Source organism: Halichoerus grypus, chromosome 9 (assembly GCF_964656455.1).
Source record: "Halichoerus grypus chromosome 9, mHalGry1.hap1.1, whole genome shotgun sequence".
In the NCBI taxonomy this organism is placed as follows: domain Eukaryota; kingdom Metazoa; phylum Chordata; class Mammalia; order Carnivora; family Phocidae; genus Halichoerus; species Halichoerus grypus.
This window is the reverse complement of record NC_135720.1, coordinates 123,282,647-123,298,709: the sequence shown is the minus strand read 5'-3', so window position 1 is coordinate 123,298,709 and position 16,063 is coordinate 123,282,647. Positions and strand designations below refer to the sequence as shown.

The 16,063-nt window shown below is 41.6% G+C and overlaps 2 protein-coding genes and 1 long non-coding RNA gene across 31 annotated transcripts in view; 2 read left to right on the top strand and 1 right to left on the bottom strand.

The window, feature by feature from the left end:
- The window catches only part of FARS2 (phenylalanyl-tRNA synthetase 2, mitochondrial), a 548,888-nt gene extending 541,505 nt beyond the window's left edge, over positions 1–7,383 (bottom strand). For 6 of the 22 annotated variants that reach the window (XM_078055649.1, XM_078055657.1, XM_078055659.1 and 3 more), the window contains exons 1-2: positions 7,061–7,372; positions 2,107–2,207 (exon numbers count right to left, since the gene is read on the bottom strand). The gene's annotated coding sequence lies outside the window, so the exon portion shown is untranslated. Of the gene's footprint in view, positions 1–2,106; positions 2,208–7,060 lie in introns of all 22 variants that reach the window. The other 16 variants (XM_078055651.1, XM_078055658.1, XM_078055662.1 and 13 more) reach the window with 7 other exon arrangements.
- A 135-nt stretch (positions 7,384–7,518) lies between these two features.
- The window catches only part of LYRM4 (LYR motif containing 4), a 267,655-nt gene continuing 259,110 nt past the window's right edge, over positions 7,519–16,063 (top strand). For 7 of the 8 annotated variants that reach the window (XR_013441377.1, XM_036091315.2, XM_036091311.2 and 4 more), the window contains exon 1: positions 7,519–8,050. Coding sequence is in view for 7 of the 8 variants with exons in the window: in XM_036091315.2 (XP_035947208.1) it covers positions 7,965–8,050 (86 nt within the window). In the remaining variant the exon portion in view is untranslated. The remainder of the gene's footprint in view (positions 8,051–16,063) is intronic. The other variant, XM_036091312.2, reaches the window with a different exon arrangement.
- LOC118535095 (uncharacterized) lies at positions 13,585–15,292 on the top strand. Its single transcript, XR_004917037.2, has 2 exons — positions 13,585–13,797; positions 14,222–15,292. It is a non-coding gene; the product is annotated as an uncharacterized LOC118535095 (long non-coding RNA).

Below are 16,063 nucleotides of genomic sequence, written 5' to 3'. Positions count from 1 at the left end.
CACCTAGAAGCCAAGGTGTGAATGGGATTTCTAACAGAGCTTCACATCATCAAAGCTTGGGCACATGCACTTATTTCAAAGTACTCAAAGACTTGAAATAGGTAACAATGTCCATACCTGGAAATGTCAAGGAGGGAGAGTATGCCTCATAAGCTTTGTTCTATTTCATGATTTCTCCATTTTCACTCTTCCCTGCAGTCCAGAATTCCAGAAATCGTTATAAAGATATTCCTCCCAATAAACCAATCCTTATTAAATGAAGCTAACTCTGTATCACTGTCTGCCAATATTACTGCAATCCATTTCACACAAGCCAGGCTTTTATACTCTTAACTATTATTAGTTAACTCAAGCTCACAATTACAAAATATACAGGACACAGGTTTGCCAAGCTGAATTGCTTTAGTTGGGCTCAGCAAATAAATTTTTAAATTAGAAAGCTATGAAATATTAAATCATATAAAAGTATTCACTATAATGGCAAAGAAATCATGAGTTCTGTTTAGCTTCTACTGTTAATAACATTCTCCAGCGTAATACTGCAATTGACTGTATGAATATGTCCCCCCAAAATTCATATTAAAATCCTAAGTTAAAAACCAAGGTGATAGTATAAGGAGGTAGGGCCTTTGGGTGATTAGATCATGAGGATTCCTAAGGAATGGAATCAGTGCCCTTATAATAGAAGCCCCAGAGAGATCCCTTGTGCCTTCCATGTGAGAACACAGCAAAAAGGCAGCCATCTGTGAACCAGTACGCTTTCACCACTGAATTTACCAGCACCTTGGTCTTGAACTTCCCTGCCTCCAGACCTGTGAGAAATAAATTTCTATTGCTTATAAACTACGCAGTTTATAGTATTTTGTTATAGTAGACCAAACAGACTAAGACAAGTATCAAAGTTTGTGAGATAATAGAAAATATATATATTGGTCTCTGCCCCCAGTTCCTGGCCCCTAAAACCCTTGTAATTTTCCAAATGGTAGGAATACTAAAAGCATCTCTTGTTCTAAAATGTGGTCTTTGACCCCAGCCCTGACACAGGGATCCTAAAACCTTTGAAAATTCCTAAGTGATAAGAGCACTACGAGCATCATTTGTTCTAAAGTGACTCTGGCTCCTGTAAGGGTCCTGAAGGGAGCTGGTCACCAGAAAGACTAAGCCATGATTAGGCACTTGGGATTTTTGGCCCTATCCCCCCATCCCCACTTCTCTAGAGAACAGAGGGGCTGGAAATGTTGCTACTAATTGATCATGCCTACATGAGGAAGCTTCCAACAAATCTCAATAGTATGGGGTTTGCAAAGCTTCCAGGTGGGGGTGAACACATCCACACAGGAAGGGTGATGCACCCGAACTCCATAGGGATAGAAGGTCCTGCACTCAGGGCCCTCCCAGACTTCACCCTAGGTATTTCTTCACCTGGCTGTTCATCTGTATTCTTTATCATAGCCTTTAATAAACTGGTATGTGTGTTTCCTTGAGCTTTGTGAGCCTCTCCAGTAAATTACTCAAACCTAAGCAGGGGTCATGGAAACCTCCAATTTGCAGCCTAATCGGACAGGTGTGGGTAAACTGGGGACCTACCAGTTGCAATTGGCATGTGAAGTAGGAGAGGAGGGGGGTCAGTCTTGCAGGAATGTGGAATCTGAGGCTACCTTCAGGTAGTGTCAGAATTGAGCTGAACTGTAGGACACTCAGCTGGTGTTGCAGAGGATTGCTCTGGTGTCAGTAAAAACCCCCAAACATCTGGTGACCACAGGTGAAATGTTCTGTTTGCGTAGTTAAGGAGACACACAGCAGGAAAGAACTGTGGGATTTTCCTTTACAAAGATATATCGTCCTGGGGCACATGGGTGGCTCAGTCTGTTAAGGTCTGCCCTCGGCTCAGGTCATGATCCTTCGGTCCTGGGATCAAGCCCCACGTTGGGCTCCCTGCTCAGTGGAGCCTGCTTCTCCCTCTCCCTCTGCTGCTCCCCCTGCTTGTGTTCTCTCTCTCTCTCTCTCAAATAAATAAAATCTTAAAAAAAAAAAAAAGATATATTGTTCTTCCAAGATAATAGTCAACATCACAGGACTCAGTACTGTATATCAGGAGACACTGACCTGGTGTTTCATCAGGGATTAGCAAAACATAGGCTGTTTTTTTCTTCTCAACAGAGTCAACAGTGCAGATCCTAAGTGTTTTCTGTAAACGACCAACTAATCTGGACAAACAAGAGATGGCAGTTACTACTCCCCACTCAAAGAAGTCCATCAGAGCTTCAAATTTGTCTTTATAAGAATTACTGACATGAAATGTTTGTAAACTGCCTGGAAACGCTCCTGGAAGAGAAAATACACTTTGAATAAATAATAGCTGTCATTACCATCACATGTAGCTGGGTGATTAACAAATCATTCGAAAACATACAAACAAGAAAACATCATTCCTTCAAGTTATCCCTCATAACTAGCAGGAAAAAGAATGAAGGTGATCTGTACCAGAATACTGCCATAAATGACACTGGAAAATAATTCCCACGTTGGTGGTGGCTTGTATTAGGAAAAGATGGTTTCTTTCCTCTAGAAGGCAAAGAATTTGTTAAAAAAAAAAAAATTCTCTAGAAGTGACATTTGATATACTTCACACAAAATCGATTGTCAGTTTTACTGCTGCTGCCCACAAGCAGGGAAACCCTTAGCCTCCAATCAATGAAGTTAGACTGTCTAGCTGCTTTCTAACTTTCAGAGAACAGATTTTCTTAGGTATATTTGAAAAGAGCTTCTTCTACAGAAAGCTGAGTCTCAGAAATCCCTCATGAGGTAATGTCTGTGGCACACTTGAACAGACAACCTAAAAAAGGTATTCGATTTAAGTCTTTTCTAAGACATGGTAAAAGAAAAAAAATGTAAATTTATCTTAAAAGACTAAAAAGCTAGTATAAAAATCAACATTTGAGATTTTCAGAATATTTGTTAGGAGCTAACCAGTTAGCTTTTATAAATAAGTGAATATCCAACTAAATTAAAATTCAAATATGTCTGAAATTTACCCATATTATCCAAGAAAAATTGATACACTTCCAACTCCTAAAGCTTCCACTGTAGACCGTCTGTGAGGCAGTGTAGCATCATGGCTAGACAGATCGCATCTTGGACCAATGCCCACCCTCCCCGCTTCCTAGCTGCTTAACTGCAGCTCAATAATCTAACCTCTCAGCTTCCCTGTCCTGAAATGCAGTTAACAGCTTTCCTTCCCAGCGGGTCTCCCGCGGGTCTCCAAAGGATTAACTGAGATCCTACAAGGACTCAGCTGGTATCCACCCTGATGGCCTTTACAGCTGCATCTCCTGCACTCACCTTCAAGCATTCTCCTACTCCCTCCCTCAAAAGGCCCTCCCTCAGGGTTCCATAGGCGGTGATCACCTTTCCCTAAACCTCACTCACTCTCTCCTTTACCCTTTCTAAGGGTAAACCTTCATCCTGCAGTAACCATCTTACTACCGCACCCACACATCCAAATACTGTAATTCCTTTCAAGGCCCAGCTCAAACCTAAATTCTCTCAAGTCCAACATGAACACTACCTCCTCCAAAAAGCCCAATTCCCACAGATCAATGTTTCTGTACCAGGCTGCGACCAATCTCCTGGGTAATTTAAAAAAAAAAAAAAAAAAATTTTTTCCTAAAGCCTGGGCATCAGCCATGTTCACTTTGTCCATCTGAGGTGTGGCCCAGGCACCACCCATGGAAGTGACTGCTCATGCTGAGACCCCACAGTGCTTCCCCAGTACTTCCCCTGCAGCACTTTGTACTATCTTAATTACATACAGATTGTATTTAAACTGTAAACTTTTGGAAAAAGGGATCAGTATTTGATTTATAGCCCTCAAATATCCACAAGAACAGTGGCTTGAACTACCAGGCTGATCAACTATCCATTGTTAAATGCAGAGGTAAACAGAATTTCAGTACTCCTAGAATACAGGATCAAAAATATGGTTTAAAACAAAAGCCAACCAACACCTGAAAAACCAATCTATATTTCAATAGTTCAGATGTTAAGTTCTACTTGGGTGAACTAGCCAACATCAAAAAAATAATTTATCCCCAAAACAGACGAAACATCATCGTAATAAATCAGGTACAGGCTAATCATGTCTGGTTTCACAGACGGTCCTTCCCATCCCCTCTCCCAGAGTTTCCTGAATGGGTCATGGTCCCTCATGCCTCCTGCTTTGAATATACACTACAAGCTCTTACCACATTCTTTATCTGGCTGTTACTAGCTCATTGTATAAACACCTTCTATGATGGAAAGTCTTTCCTTAGGTCAAAGTCCTAGTTGAATGGCCCTCTTCTGTACTCCCCAGACACTTGGTAATATTACCCCATCATAGCACCTGTCAAAACAAATTAATACTTTGCTTATCTAGTTCCCTGTCCATTTCTGGGGAGAAAGATTCTCTTCATGGTAATATATCTTATTGGATAATAAGATCATCTTGGATAATATATGGCACTTAGGAAGTGTTCAATAAATGCTGAATAAATGAATGAATGAGTCTGTTCATATGCAGTTCAAATTCAGTCTGTTCATCTATAAAAAGGAATTGATATCCAAGGTCTCTTCCAGCTTCATATTCTATTAGAATGAAGGATCAATAAAACAAATGACAATTACATAAAGATTTAGATCCATGTTTGGAGTGGAATAATTTCCAAATCATAATGTCACAAGTTGCTCATTTATACAAGATTTTCTTTACACATCATTTTAATATTTAAGCCTAAGATAGTATACTTCTGTCCTATTACTTATTATGTTTGGAGAAATTTCTCTTCAAAAAGCATTAAGTGCTCATTAGCAATCCAGCAATCCTAATTTTAATACAAGGTAATACATCGTTTTACATAGGTAAAGAACTATTAGTATTTCTTAACTATGGATAGGTGAATACTAAGGCAATTTTTACATTTTGAGGCCAAGATGGTAGTAGGTGGGTACCGCTAGCTTATAGTCAGTACCTAATACAATACGCAGCTCAGAATAGATGCATATTAAAGGACATATAAGTAAGTAAGTAATTCTCAGGTACTGGCCCAATTCCAGTTTCAACCTCAGATAGAGCTATTATTGAAAACAGTCATCTCTGCAATAAAGACGTACAAAAATAGAGATTTAGCTTTGGAATGTAGTTTTTTTTTTTTATTAGTTGTTCAAGGCAATGATATCCAAGATTATGGTACATTATTTTAAATACAATAAAAGTATTTTTGTGAGGACTTATCTTAGAATCTACTGGGACGCTATTACTTTCCTAATCTCAACTATTCTTTGTACTAACAGATGACTAGGCTACCCAAACAAACTAAACTTTATATATTTATTTGAAAAGCTTTATTTGATTATAACAAAGTTAAGGTCATTTAGATACATTAATTATATACATTAATGATTAAATTGCCCGATAATTAGACATAAACAATTGTATACAGTAATAATTACTCCAACTTCATTTTGTAGATGATAGCAAAATATAATAATGCAAGCCCTACTATTTTTATTTTTTTTAAGTTTATTTATTTAAGTAATCTCTACAGTCAACCTGAGATCTAGAATTCACCAGCCTGAGATCAAGAGTTGCATGCTCTATGACTGAGCCAGCCAGGCACCCCACTTTTTAAACCAGCCAATGTAACTTTCATGTTTTTTTCTTTTACCTTGATAGCTTTCTTTATTTTTAACTTGCATGAATACTGTAGTTTTCCCAGGTGCCGCATTTTATATCATTAGCACTCGTAAAATATTAAGAGAAAATGGCTCTAAATCTTACCCTGTAATAATGTGCAATTCCCTTGGTCTTGAACCTTTAATGCCAAGGAAAACTCAAAATATTAAAATCTCTTTCAATAATCCTGAGGTAAGACTTGCCCAATGACCTGATCAACCTGCAAGAGTGACAGAAGTTCAGATACCCTGTAGAAAACTATTTTGATGCTCATAGATGTGGGAGACCTTTAAAAAAAAAAAAAAAGGAAGCTTAAAAAGATTTTAATGAAAGTATGTTCTCTTGGGGCGCCTGGGTGGCTCAGTGGGTTAAGCGTCTGCCTTCAGCTCAGGTCATGATCTCCGGATCCTGGGTTCCAGCCGAGAGTGGGGCTCTCGGCTCAGCAATGAGTCGGGGTCTCCGCTCAGCAGCGAGTCTGCTTCTTTCTCCCTCTGTGATCTCGCTCGCTCTCGCTTTCTCCAAATAAATAAATAAAATCTTACTTAAAAAAAAAAAGAATGTTCTTTCCCATGCGTTTTTTTAAAATGCTATTAACGAGTAATATTAACAATATATCTGCGTGCAAGGACACCACGTTGCAAGTACACTAAAGTGCAGCAAGATCAGAAAAGTGTTTCCTGCCTCTCAAGTTCCAGAAAATACGAGATTTTGATATAAAGCAAGTGCCATTTTAAAACCAGGTAAACTTAAAGATATGAAATACAACCACAACTCAGTGGTTGAAGAAAAATGGATGTTGAGGCAAACTTGTTTTTTACGTCTAAAGTGACTCCTAGCTCTGTTTTGAGCAAGAAAACTGTGGCTCTTCCTAAAGTTGACTATAGACAGAAAAAGTCCCAAAACAAGACAGATGCTTTGCAAACACAGTAAGGAGAACTAGCTCAGGCTTCTCTACGCCCAGTCCTACGCTTAGGGACCACAACGACCAACTTTATTCACCACTGTAACAAAGTGCTTCTGAAAAGCTGACGTCTTCAGAGAAAGACCAAGACAGAAAACTTAGCCATGAAGATCTTCAAGAGAAAACTTGCTTAACTTCTTGCTTTGCGTCTGAAATAGCCCAATAGAGTCCTTAAATCCCTAAGGTTTTCCCAATTAATTACCCACGCCACCCCACCTTTTGTATACATTAGATGACAAGACTCTTTGGGTCTGAAAACTCAAAAGTAAAACCTCGAGTGCTCAAAGAACACCCGAAAGGGGGGAAATCCCGTGGCCAAGTAACTCCCCACCACCAGCACTGACCGCCCACGTCGCACCCCACGCTGCAGCGAGGCCGGCACTTACCCACCGCTCGCCCAGGAGACCCAAACCCGGGTGTTTCAAATCTGAAGCGCGGCACGCTGCCTACTCTCCTGGGGAAGGCTCTTACCTGCCGCACCCCCTCCCTTAAAGATACCCCCACAGCACGCCGGGCGCTGCCATTTTGACAAGAAAGGGGTCCTTGCTCCCGAGGCCCTAGCCAGTCGCCCCGAGCGGAGCCGGAGCACCAGGGAGTCCCTCACCCATCGCCTCTGCGCCCCCCCGCGTCCCGTCCCTGCGCTCAGAAAGCGCCCTGCACTGGGGGCCCACAGACAGACCGCGGTAAAGTAAAGGTCCCCTGGAAACCCGGCCCGGCCTCTCAGGCAGCGCGGAGGGCGGCCCTGGCGCAAGGGGCGGGTCATCTGCGGCCGGGGGCGGAGCGTCGACCTGCGGCGCGCTCGGTAACCCTGGCAACGCGGCCTCGGGCCTCGCGGAGGTGCGACTAGGCGCTGCGGTGTGACACTACATGTCCCCGCCACGACCCCAGGCCGTTCGCGAAGGCGCTCCTAGACGGGCTGCACGCACTCAGTGCTTCAGCCTCCGGCCTGCGTCCCTCCACAGGCTCAGCCCTTTCCCTGCGGCCGTTCCCCCTTCCCGCCTCAGCCCGCTGGTAGGGCTGCCGTACGCCGAAGCCTCGAGGCGTCGGCGCCTCCCCCTTAAGCTGTCCGAAGCCCGCCTGCGCCCGCCTCCGAAGCGGCGCGCGACGCCCAGCGCCCGCAGGCGCGGGCCGGTGCTCACCCAGGCCTAGGCCCGGCCGGCTAGCAAGACCGAGCCCCACGGCATTTTATTTTATTTCGTTCGTGGTTTTGCATAGACTGAAGTTTCGTGGGGTAGGTTAAACTCGGGACCTTCTCGAAGAGGACCCATTTATTTTTTTTTTCTTTCCAAAATGGCAGCCTCCAGCCGCGCACAAGTGTTAGATCTGTACCGGGCGATGCTGAGAGAGAGCAAGCATTTCAGCGCCTACAATTACAGGTGACCCGGCGGGCGGCGGGGGCCGGGAGGTCCGGGGTGCGGGGAGCTCCTGTCCCGCGCCGGCGACTTCGGGACGGGGATGCACAGGCTCCGCCGCGGAAAAGCGTGCCCCTGTTGACCAGCGTGGCCCTCTGAAACCTCGGGGGAAAAGCAAGGGTGGGCTTGCCCTTCATTGTATCGGAGAAGAGGTTCAAGTCTTGTGATGTTTTCCCCCAAGTCGAATACCGTGGTTCTCTGGGAGCGTGGTTACTGGTGTGTTTCTGCCATGAGAAGAGTGGACGTGGAAGCTGCAGGTGCTCAAGCTAGGACCCATTAGTCGCATACCTAGAACTTCCCCTAGGATTGCAAGAGTCGATAGTGGAAGTGAGCAGCCAGTAACACATGTCTGAAAGCTGAAGCTTCGGTCTAGCCACTCTAATATCCTAGGTGCCTTAACTAGCTTTTTTGGTTGCAAGAATCAAATGCTTTCTACTTAGGGCACTGGCTTTGAGGAGGGCGTGAGGCGAGGACAGGGTTTGTAAGAAGGAGATTCAAGGAGCTGTAAAGGAAAAAAACTCTCACAAACTTCGGGGATACGAAACGTTTATCTTGGCCTCATCAGATGGGGATACAGCTTAAAGCATCTTTGCAGCAGGAGAATGAGAGTCTAAACTCAAATCCCTCAGTGTAGCACACAACTTTCTCCATGCCCCTTTCTCATATTTGCTCCTGAGTCCCCTATTCATTTCATATATTTTTCGTCTACCTCACAGCCTCTGCTTTCTTTTTGCTTCCTTATAACTTCTGACCCATCGTTACTGTATGTATCTTAATGATTTTCTCTCTGCATCCTTCCCAGATTTAGTGTTTCTTATTAACTACGTGATCATCTCAGAGTTCGAGCCGTATTTATGCCAGGTCTCACTTTGGGTGACTGGCCAGCCTAAGAGTGTCCTAGGAGAGAGTCTGGTCAGATAGGCGCCACCCTCCCAGTGGGTATATGAGTTGGCAGGCCCTATGATAAGTAGACCCATTACAACATTGGTTATGGGACAGAATACCAAACCTCTGAAGCAGTGACTATCTAATTTTTAGATACCTGCATAGAAAAGTTATTCATCCTTTAAATTTGAGAACAACATCTGGGTCCTACCAGTGAGACCAGTCAGATGGTTTAAAGAACCATTTCATGGGAGAGCATGATTTTACTTAATGACTTTGGAAGGTAAAGTTTGTAAACATTAGGGGTACTGGTGGAATTTTAACAAAAAATTAGCAAAGTACTTAGCACCAAGAACTTCACCAAGTCTGTTGAAGAAAGCTACAAAATATGCAAGTGAATAAGTGGAAACCAGTTATTTGCAGTCTGGAAGAAGGTATTTTGTCATTTATATTTACTGAGAATGAGCAAGAACTGCGAATCAGCACACAGGTCATACACTGAAGGGAAGGATAGGGTAGATATGAAAGCACATCATGGAAAAGTCAAGGAGGAGTCCTCAGAGAGTATGTCATCTTCAACAAGTCACTCAACCTTAGTAGTTCAGTTTTCTTTCTTACAAAATTAGCTTGTTGGACCAGGTAATCTCTGAGGACTCTTACATTACTAAAAATCCGTTTGGAAATGATTTATGAGCCAGGTGCTGAAATCCACATTTGAGGCAAAATTTTTATCAAGTGAATAAAGGCCAAGTCAACAGGGGTAAACTGCAGAAAAACCATTCAAATTGTACCTGGTGAGCAGAAAATTGGAAATGAGTTTCTGTATGAGCCACTGTAAAGTAATATACATTTAGAAAATAATTGTTCAAATTATACTTCGAGTAATGCTTTTGAACTAAATTTATTATACATGTGTAAACATATTAACTATAGGAATCTAGTAATCATTTTACACTTTCTTGAAATCATGGACCTAAAACCTGAGATTCCCACTAGTATGATCTCTAAGATAATAAACTTGTTAAAAAATAATGTCCTTCTGTATTAAGGCTATGTCTTGTGAATTTCAAAGACAGCCCCTTCCCCCTTGTGAAGTTCTCTGTATTGGGCAATGCCCTTTAAACACTCTTGTCTTGAGTTCATCCTCTTTTGAGATTCAGTTCAATCATGACCTTCTCAGGACAAAGGTTTTCCTAATTCTCCTCATTCACAACCCCAACCTCCATCCAAACAGGTCTTTTCCTAAGTGTCATTTTACTTCAGTGCTTCCAAAAACGTGTCTGAAGACTAATCTGCCCTGTGTGGTACCAAAACCTGGAGATAGAAAGATAAGAGCTTTGGATTCAGCAAAGCACCTACATCAATGGCTTTTTTAACCTCTGTGGGACAGTTATAGAAACCATTTTCACAAACTGTGTTGAGTGCTGTGATGGGCATGCACAGGGGTGGAATCAAGAACACTTCCCAGAAGATGACATTGGGTCAAAGGCATGAAGCAGCATAGTACACTCCAAGAACAACAAACAGTAGAAGATTATTTAATTGCTGGAGAGTTAAGTGTGATTCAAGGGTGACAGAGGATGAGACTGAGGGTGAAAAAGACCACATACTAAGGGGCCTAGGCACCATGCTAAGGAACTTGGACTTTATTCTTAGCTGACAGGCAGCCAATAAAGCCATTACATACTAACATAAATACCATTTTTATGAAAAGTAACCATTAAATTAGTGACAAGAGTGACATTGTTCGACATTTTTGCAAATCTCTTTAATGTTTGTCTTAATAAAAGAAGGGTAGATTCTTATATTTGTGTCTGCCTACGGCCTGTTGCTATATCACATGTCATTTAGCCTCTGGGAAATTCCACTGTACACCCATAAGAAAATGAGAGTAACAAGCAGATGTCTTCTTGGTATTGTGAAAACAGTTTTCCTGATGGATCCCCTGAAAGGTCTCAGACCCCCCACTGGCCCCAGGCCCACACTTGGGTAACACCGTCGTGTCTAAAAACGAGAAGAGAACAAGCAATGAGAGTAGTGTCACAGAAGTCCAGATAGTCCCGTGTTCTGAGAAAGTGGTTGTGGTCAGGGGCACTTGCTTTAGCGAGGTCCAATAAATAAAGATGGAAATGTGGTCCCTGGTGTCGGCAGTACGGAGATCTCTAGGGACCTTTACCAGAGCAGTGTTAGTGAGGTGGTTAAGGCAGAACCTGGATTGTGGGGGTTGAGAAGTGAATCAGAAGGAAGTAAACAGCCACAGTCCGTGTAAACCAACCCACCACCCCAGGAACTCTGGTTAACATGATAGGGGAGTTTGGACAACTGCTAGAGCAAGACCCCACAATAGGTGAGAAGTGCTGTGTCTGAGCACAGCTGGTCTTGGGACAGGAGGAGGGACACTTTTTCATCAGTGGGTGAAGGAGGTGAAGATGGGAAAGGATGGGAGGTTGAGGTGATTCACGCCATGCCTGACAGCCAGTTTCTGGATAAAGTGGAAAATAAGTAAATGTTGAGGAAGCACTGTGCTCTCAGATTTATTATTACACATATCAAACATTATTGTCGTTGTAGGTTTACTTGTGTCTGCCATTCATTCCTTGAAAGCAGAAATTCTGTTTTCAATCTGTATCCCTAGTGCTTAGCACAGTAACTATGCAGTATATGTTTATAATTATTTGTTAAAAAGTAAGAGGAGATTGTATTCAGAGGTCATTTTTATCAGCCATTTCTCCTCTTATAGGTTAAAAATAATGTAAAATATGAGAAAAAGCAAAAATAATGCCCAAATGCTTACCAAATTGAGTATCAGAATTCCTTCTTTCTTCATTAAATATTTGAGTATTATGCTTCTTGTACCCTAAGCATTGCGGTGAGAGCTGCAAATTAAAATGAGCCTTCCATTAATGGTAGACAGTGGTAACTGACCATTGACCTTAAAAAACAAAAGAGCCCATTATTTTACCAGCCAAATGAGTCTATTTGGGAACAGAGGAATTGCAATTCGGGACAGGCAGGCTGTGGCAAACCATAAGCCAGTCTGGAGAACAAAGGAGAGGAACATTATAGAGAAAAAGGAGGAGGTTGGGAGGGGCTGCTTGGAACAAAAGACTGTAGGAGGAAAGTGAAGAGTTCAGGGTGTTGGTGGCTCCTCATTGGCTGAGGTTGTGGCAGTTTCTCCTTGGCTGGTTGGTTCCTGGGCAAGGAGAAAACCTTCTTTCTGCTGGGATAGTAATGTGAACTTCTTCCGGTCCATTAGTGTGGGGTAAGCTAGATGGAAAGTTCATGAGTGACAGGTCCCCCTACAGGGCTTGCCGACTACATTTCAAATGAGACTTCCCTTTATTAATTTTCATAGTATCATCAGAAGTTTATCAGTAAAGTTCATGGGGCACTTGGGTGGCTCATTCAGTTAAGCGTCTGCCTGCAGCTCATGTCTTAATCCTGGGGTCCTGGGATGGAGCCCAGCACTGGGCTCCCTGCTCAGCAGGGAGCCTGCTTCTCCCTCTTCCCCTCCACCTCCCCCCGACTCGTGCTCTCTCTCACTATCTCTCTCGCTCTCTCAAATTAATAAAATCTTTTAAAAAAAACCAATTCATCAGTAAAGTTCAAAGGAGGAAAAGGTGTAAAGGGGAGCCGTCCTCATAAGCACCACCTTAAAAATAGATTATCAATAGGAATGCTTTTGAGTACAAGTAATAGAAAACCTTTACACAGTACATAAGGGGTTTATTCTCACTTAGAGATGGTCTAGAGGTAGGTAGCTGGTCAAACTGATTTAGCCACTAGATGATGTCAAGGTGTCTGAGTGTTCGTTTTCCTCTCATGCTTATGCCTGATGGTTGCAAACAGCTATTGAAGTTCCAAATATATTCTTATTCAAGGCAAGAAGCAGAAAAAAAGGGCGCCCCAACCAGGAAAAAGTAAGCTTTTGTCTCATAAGGAAAGGGTAAACTTGGAACCATTCTAGTGGACTTCTGGTTATAGCATTGACCAGAACTCTGTTACATTTTTCTCACTAGCTGGGCATGGGGCTGGAAAATGAGGGTGTAGCGATTCCAGCCTCTGTAGTGGAATGACTGCTGGGCCAGCCACCAGTTAGTGTCTGCGCAACTAGGGACATGTAGACATGGGTGGAGGAGCATTCCAGGCACAGACAATGAGGTGTCGGGGAAGTAAAACACAAGGGGCAGCTCAGAGCCAGAAGCACTGGATTGGAGCTCCAGCATAGCTGACTTTGAATGCTGGTCAAAATAGTCAGCAAGTAATCAAATGGGTCTAAAACAAAGGTGAGGATAGAAAGGATAAACAGCTTGACTAAAGTCTCACAACTGGTAAATGATAGAATGGGAACTAGTGCCCCTAGGGCACTGCTTCTTCCAGGACTCCACCCTCCTCAGTGGAAACTTCCTACAACCCCATGCATCCTCTGACTTGGCCTTCAAAAGTTTGAGAAACATCAATCCAAATATATTTATTTTCACAATTTATTTTCCAGCTGAAGTAGCTAAACAGGCTCTCCCTAGTTTTGTGACTGGTAAATTACTAACTGTTGGTAAGGTCAGGTCTCAGTTACTACCTGCTACACCACTGAATGCAACATGATTGAAGCCTGATTGACGTCTTAATGAATGGACTAAATAATGGTTCCTATTTAGTAGTCTATTCTCTTTGAACTAGAAGCTGAGGACGTGAAACCTTGAGCTCCTGGACACAGCAGGAACCAGGCAGAGGGTTTCCTCCACAAGTTCTGTACTTACTGTTACAGATCTTTTGACACTGACTACCTGTTTTGCCCCATGTACCACTGATTGATCAAGAATGCCAAGGTGAATAAACTAATTTAATGTGAATAGCATCAACACCAAGCACCTTTCCCTTTCTAAAACAGGACAGCTGCACTAAAGACCTCACTGCCGAATATTCTTTGGCTTTGGAACAAATGAACAAATCCAATTTTGTCTGTTCCTAACAGTTCTTGAAAGCTCATATATATTATTGCACTAGAGCTTTGGAGTAGATAGAATACTGGTCCAGCAGCTTTTTGGCATTCTTAACAAGATTATTAGGATTTTTCCCCCAGTAAAAAAGTTTTCTGTTTTTTCTTAAGTCTTGAAATGGATATGTATATTATGAGCAATCAGAGAAACCACAGAATTCTGTAATAAGCAGCCAAAGTAGAGTTTTGCTCACTATAAAATGTTGAGAAATCATACCTCTCTGTGAAAATTTTTTTTAACTTTTATGTTACAGGCTATGCAAGAACACAGAAAAGGAGGAGAGGAATAAAAGAGAAAAAGACAACTCTTTAATTTTCTAAGTTCTTCCCAAATTTACTCTTAAATTTGTTCCAAGTATCTACTATTGAACTCATGGAATAGCCTATGGCACTTTATTAGAACTATTGTTACCTGATCCCTTCTTTTTACAAATCCCCACAACTAGAGACAGTTCTTTGTACTGAAGAAAAACAGCTTCTTAGACTCTTCAAAGAAGGATTATTCATTACCATCAAATATGCTTGACATTTCAAAAAAAATTTTTTCTTTTATGGTTGCTAAGTTCTGCCATGTTGAGTGATAATGATTTTGAAAAATAAGTAAAATTGTACAATTAACTTCGAGAAGAAAATATTTAACATAGTCAACAGCCTGAATTGTGGGGAAAAATAACATTTTTTACTCTTGACAGTAGAGCAAAGTGTTAAAAAATTATTAGATCTATGTGTCATTGTTGACTTTCTGAGTTTAGTTTTATAAGAGTTTCCAGATTCCATTTATTCTATTTCTACTTCATCTTGGCCCCTAAACATTTAAAAAATTTATAAGAATACATACAATAAGATGAAATAATTGTCATAATTAAAAAATATAAATGAGCAAATCGGGGCAAAGAGAAAATAGAGAATGTTGTTAAGACAGTAAAGGAGTAAAGCTAGACCACAAAATGCAAAAAGTAAATGAAATCCTGTAAAGTATCTTTAAATTATTCTGTGTTATACCAGGGTAATGCTTTTTTTTTTTTAACACAAGTATACTTACAAAACATTGTTTGAGAAGTGCCGTAATGAGCATCATAGAAAATTGCCTGCCTCTTAACGACTTGCATCAATAGCCGTATGACTACTTTGTCGTGGGTGAAAGGTACTTCATTTTCTATTTCTTCTCTTCTATGACCCCTTTCCTGACACTGAATCCCATTTCATCAGGTAATGGATTTTTACATATGTCTTAGCATTTATTTTCTCAATTAACTGGTACTTGGCCAATTTAGGAAAATTCTGCAGAAACCAAATTAAGTAATAAAACTAGATCACTGACATGAGCCAAGCTGTGAATTTCTGGATTTAGCAAGAGTCGGCTGAATTAAGATGGGTCCTCCTGGCTTTTGTTTGTGTTAGTAATAGGAATGCCTTGAATAGGGTTCCTTCAGTTGATCTCTACCCTCCCATTTTAAGAAGCAGATTTAGAATTTCCAAAGTTATGACATAGTAATGTATCACTGTGACATCTTGGTTATCTGTGTGGCTTCATAGCCACTCATTATTGGAATTGTCTTTTAAAGTATAGCAGTTTTTTTTAACTCAAATATTTTGAGATTTAAACCAAAAAAAATAGCTCACAGCAAAGTCTTTCATGACAAATAAAAGAGAAATGAAAGTTGCAATGACTTGATGCTAGAACTTCTCTCTTCTTTTATACCTTATTTCTTCCCCTAATATTATCATTCCTGAACTAATTTACTTTAAATATTGTTTTCAGTATTATGAATGAGAATCGTGAGCAAGGCAGTCTTGACTTAGAAAGATTCCTGGCCTTTGAATCAAGAAAACTTGCTTCGGGGGCACCTAGGGGTTCAGCTGGTAGAACATACCACTCTTTTTTAAAGATTTATTTATTTGTTTGTTTATTTGGGGTGGGGGAAGGGGGAGCAGAGGGAAAGAGAGAATCTCAAGGAGACTCCCCGCAGAGTGTGGAGCCCAACACAGGGCTCGATCCCAGGACCCTGAGATCATGACCTGAGCTGAAATCAAGAGTCAGATGCTCAACCACCTGACCCACCCAGGCACCCCAAAGCATAGTACTCTTGATCTCA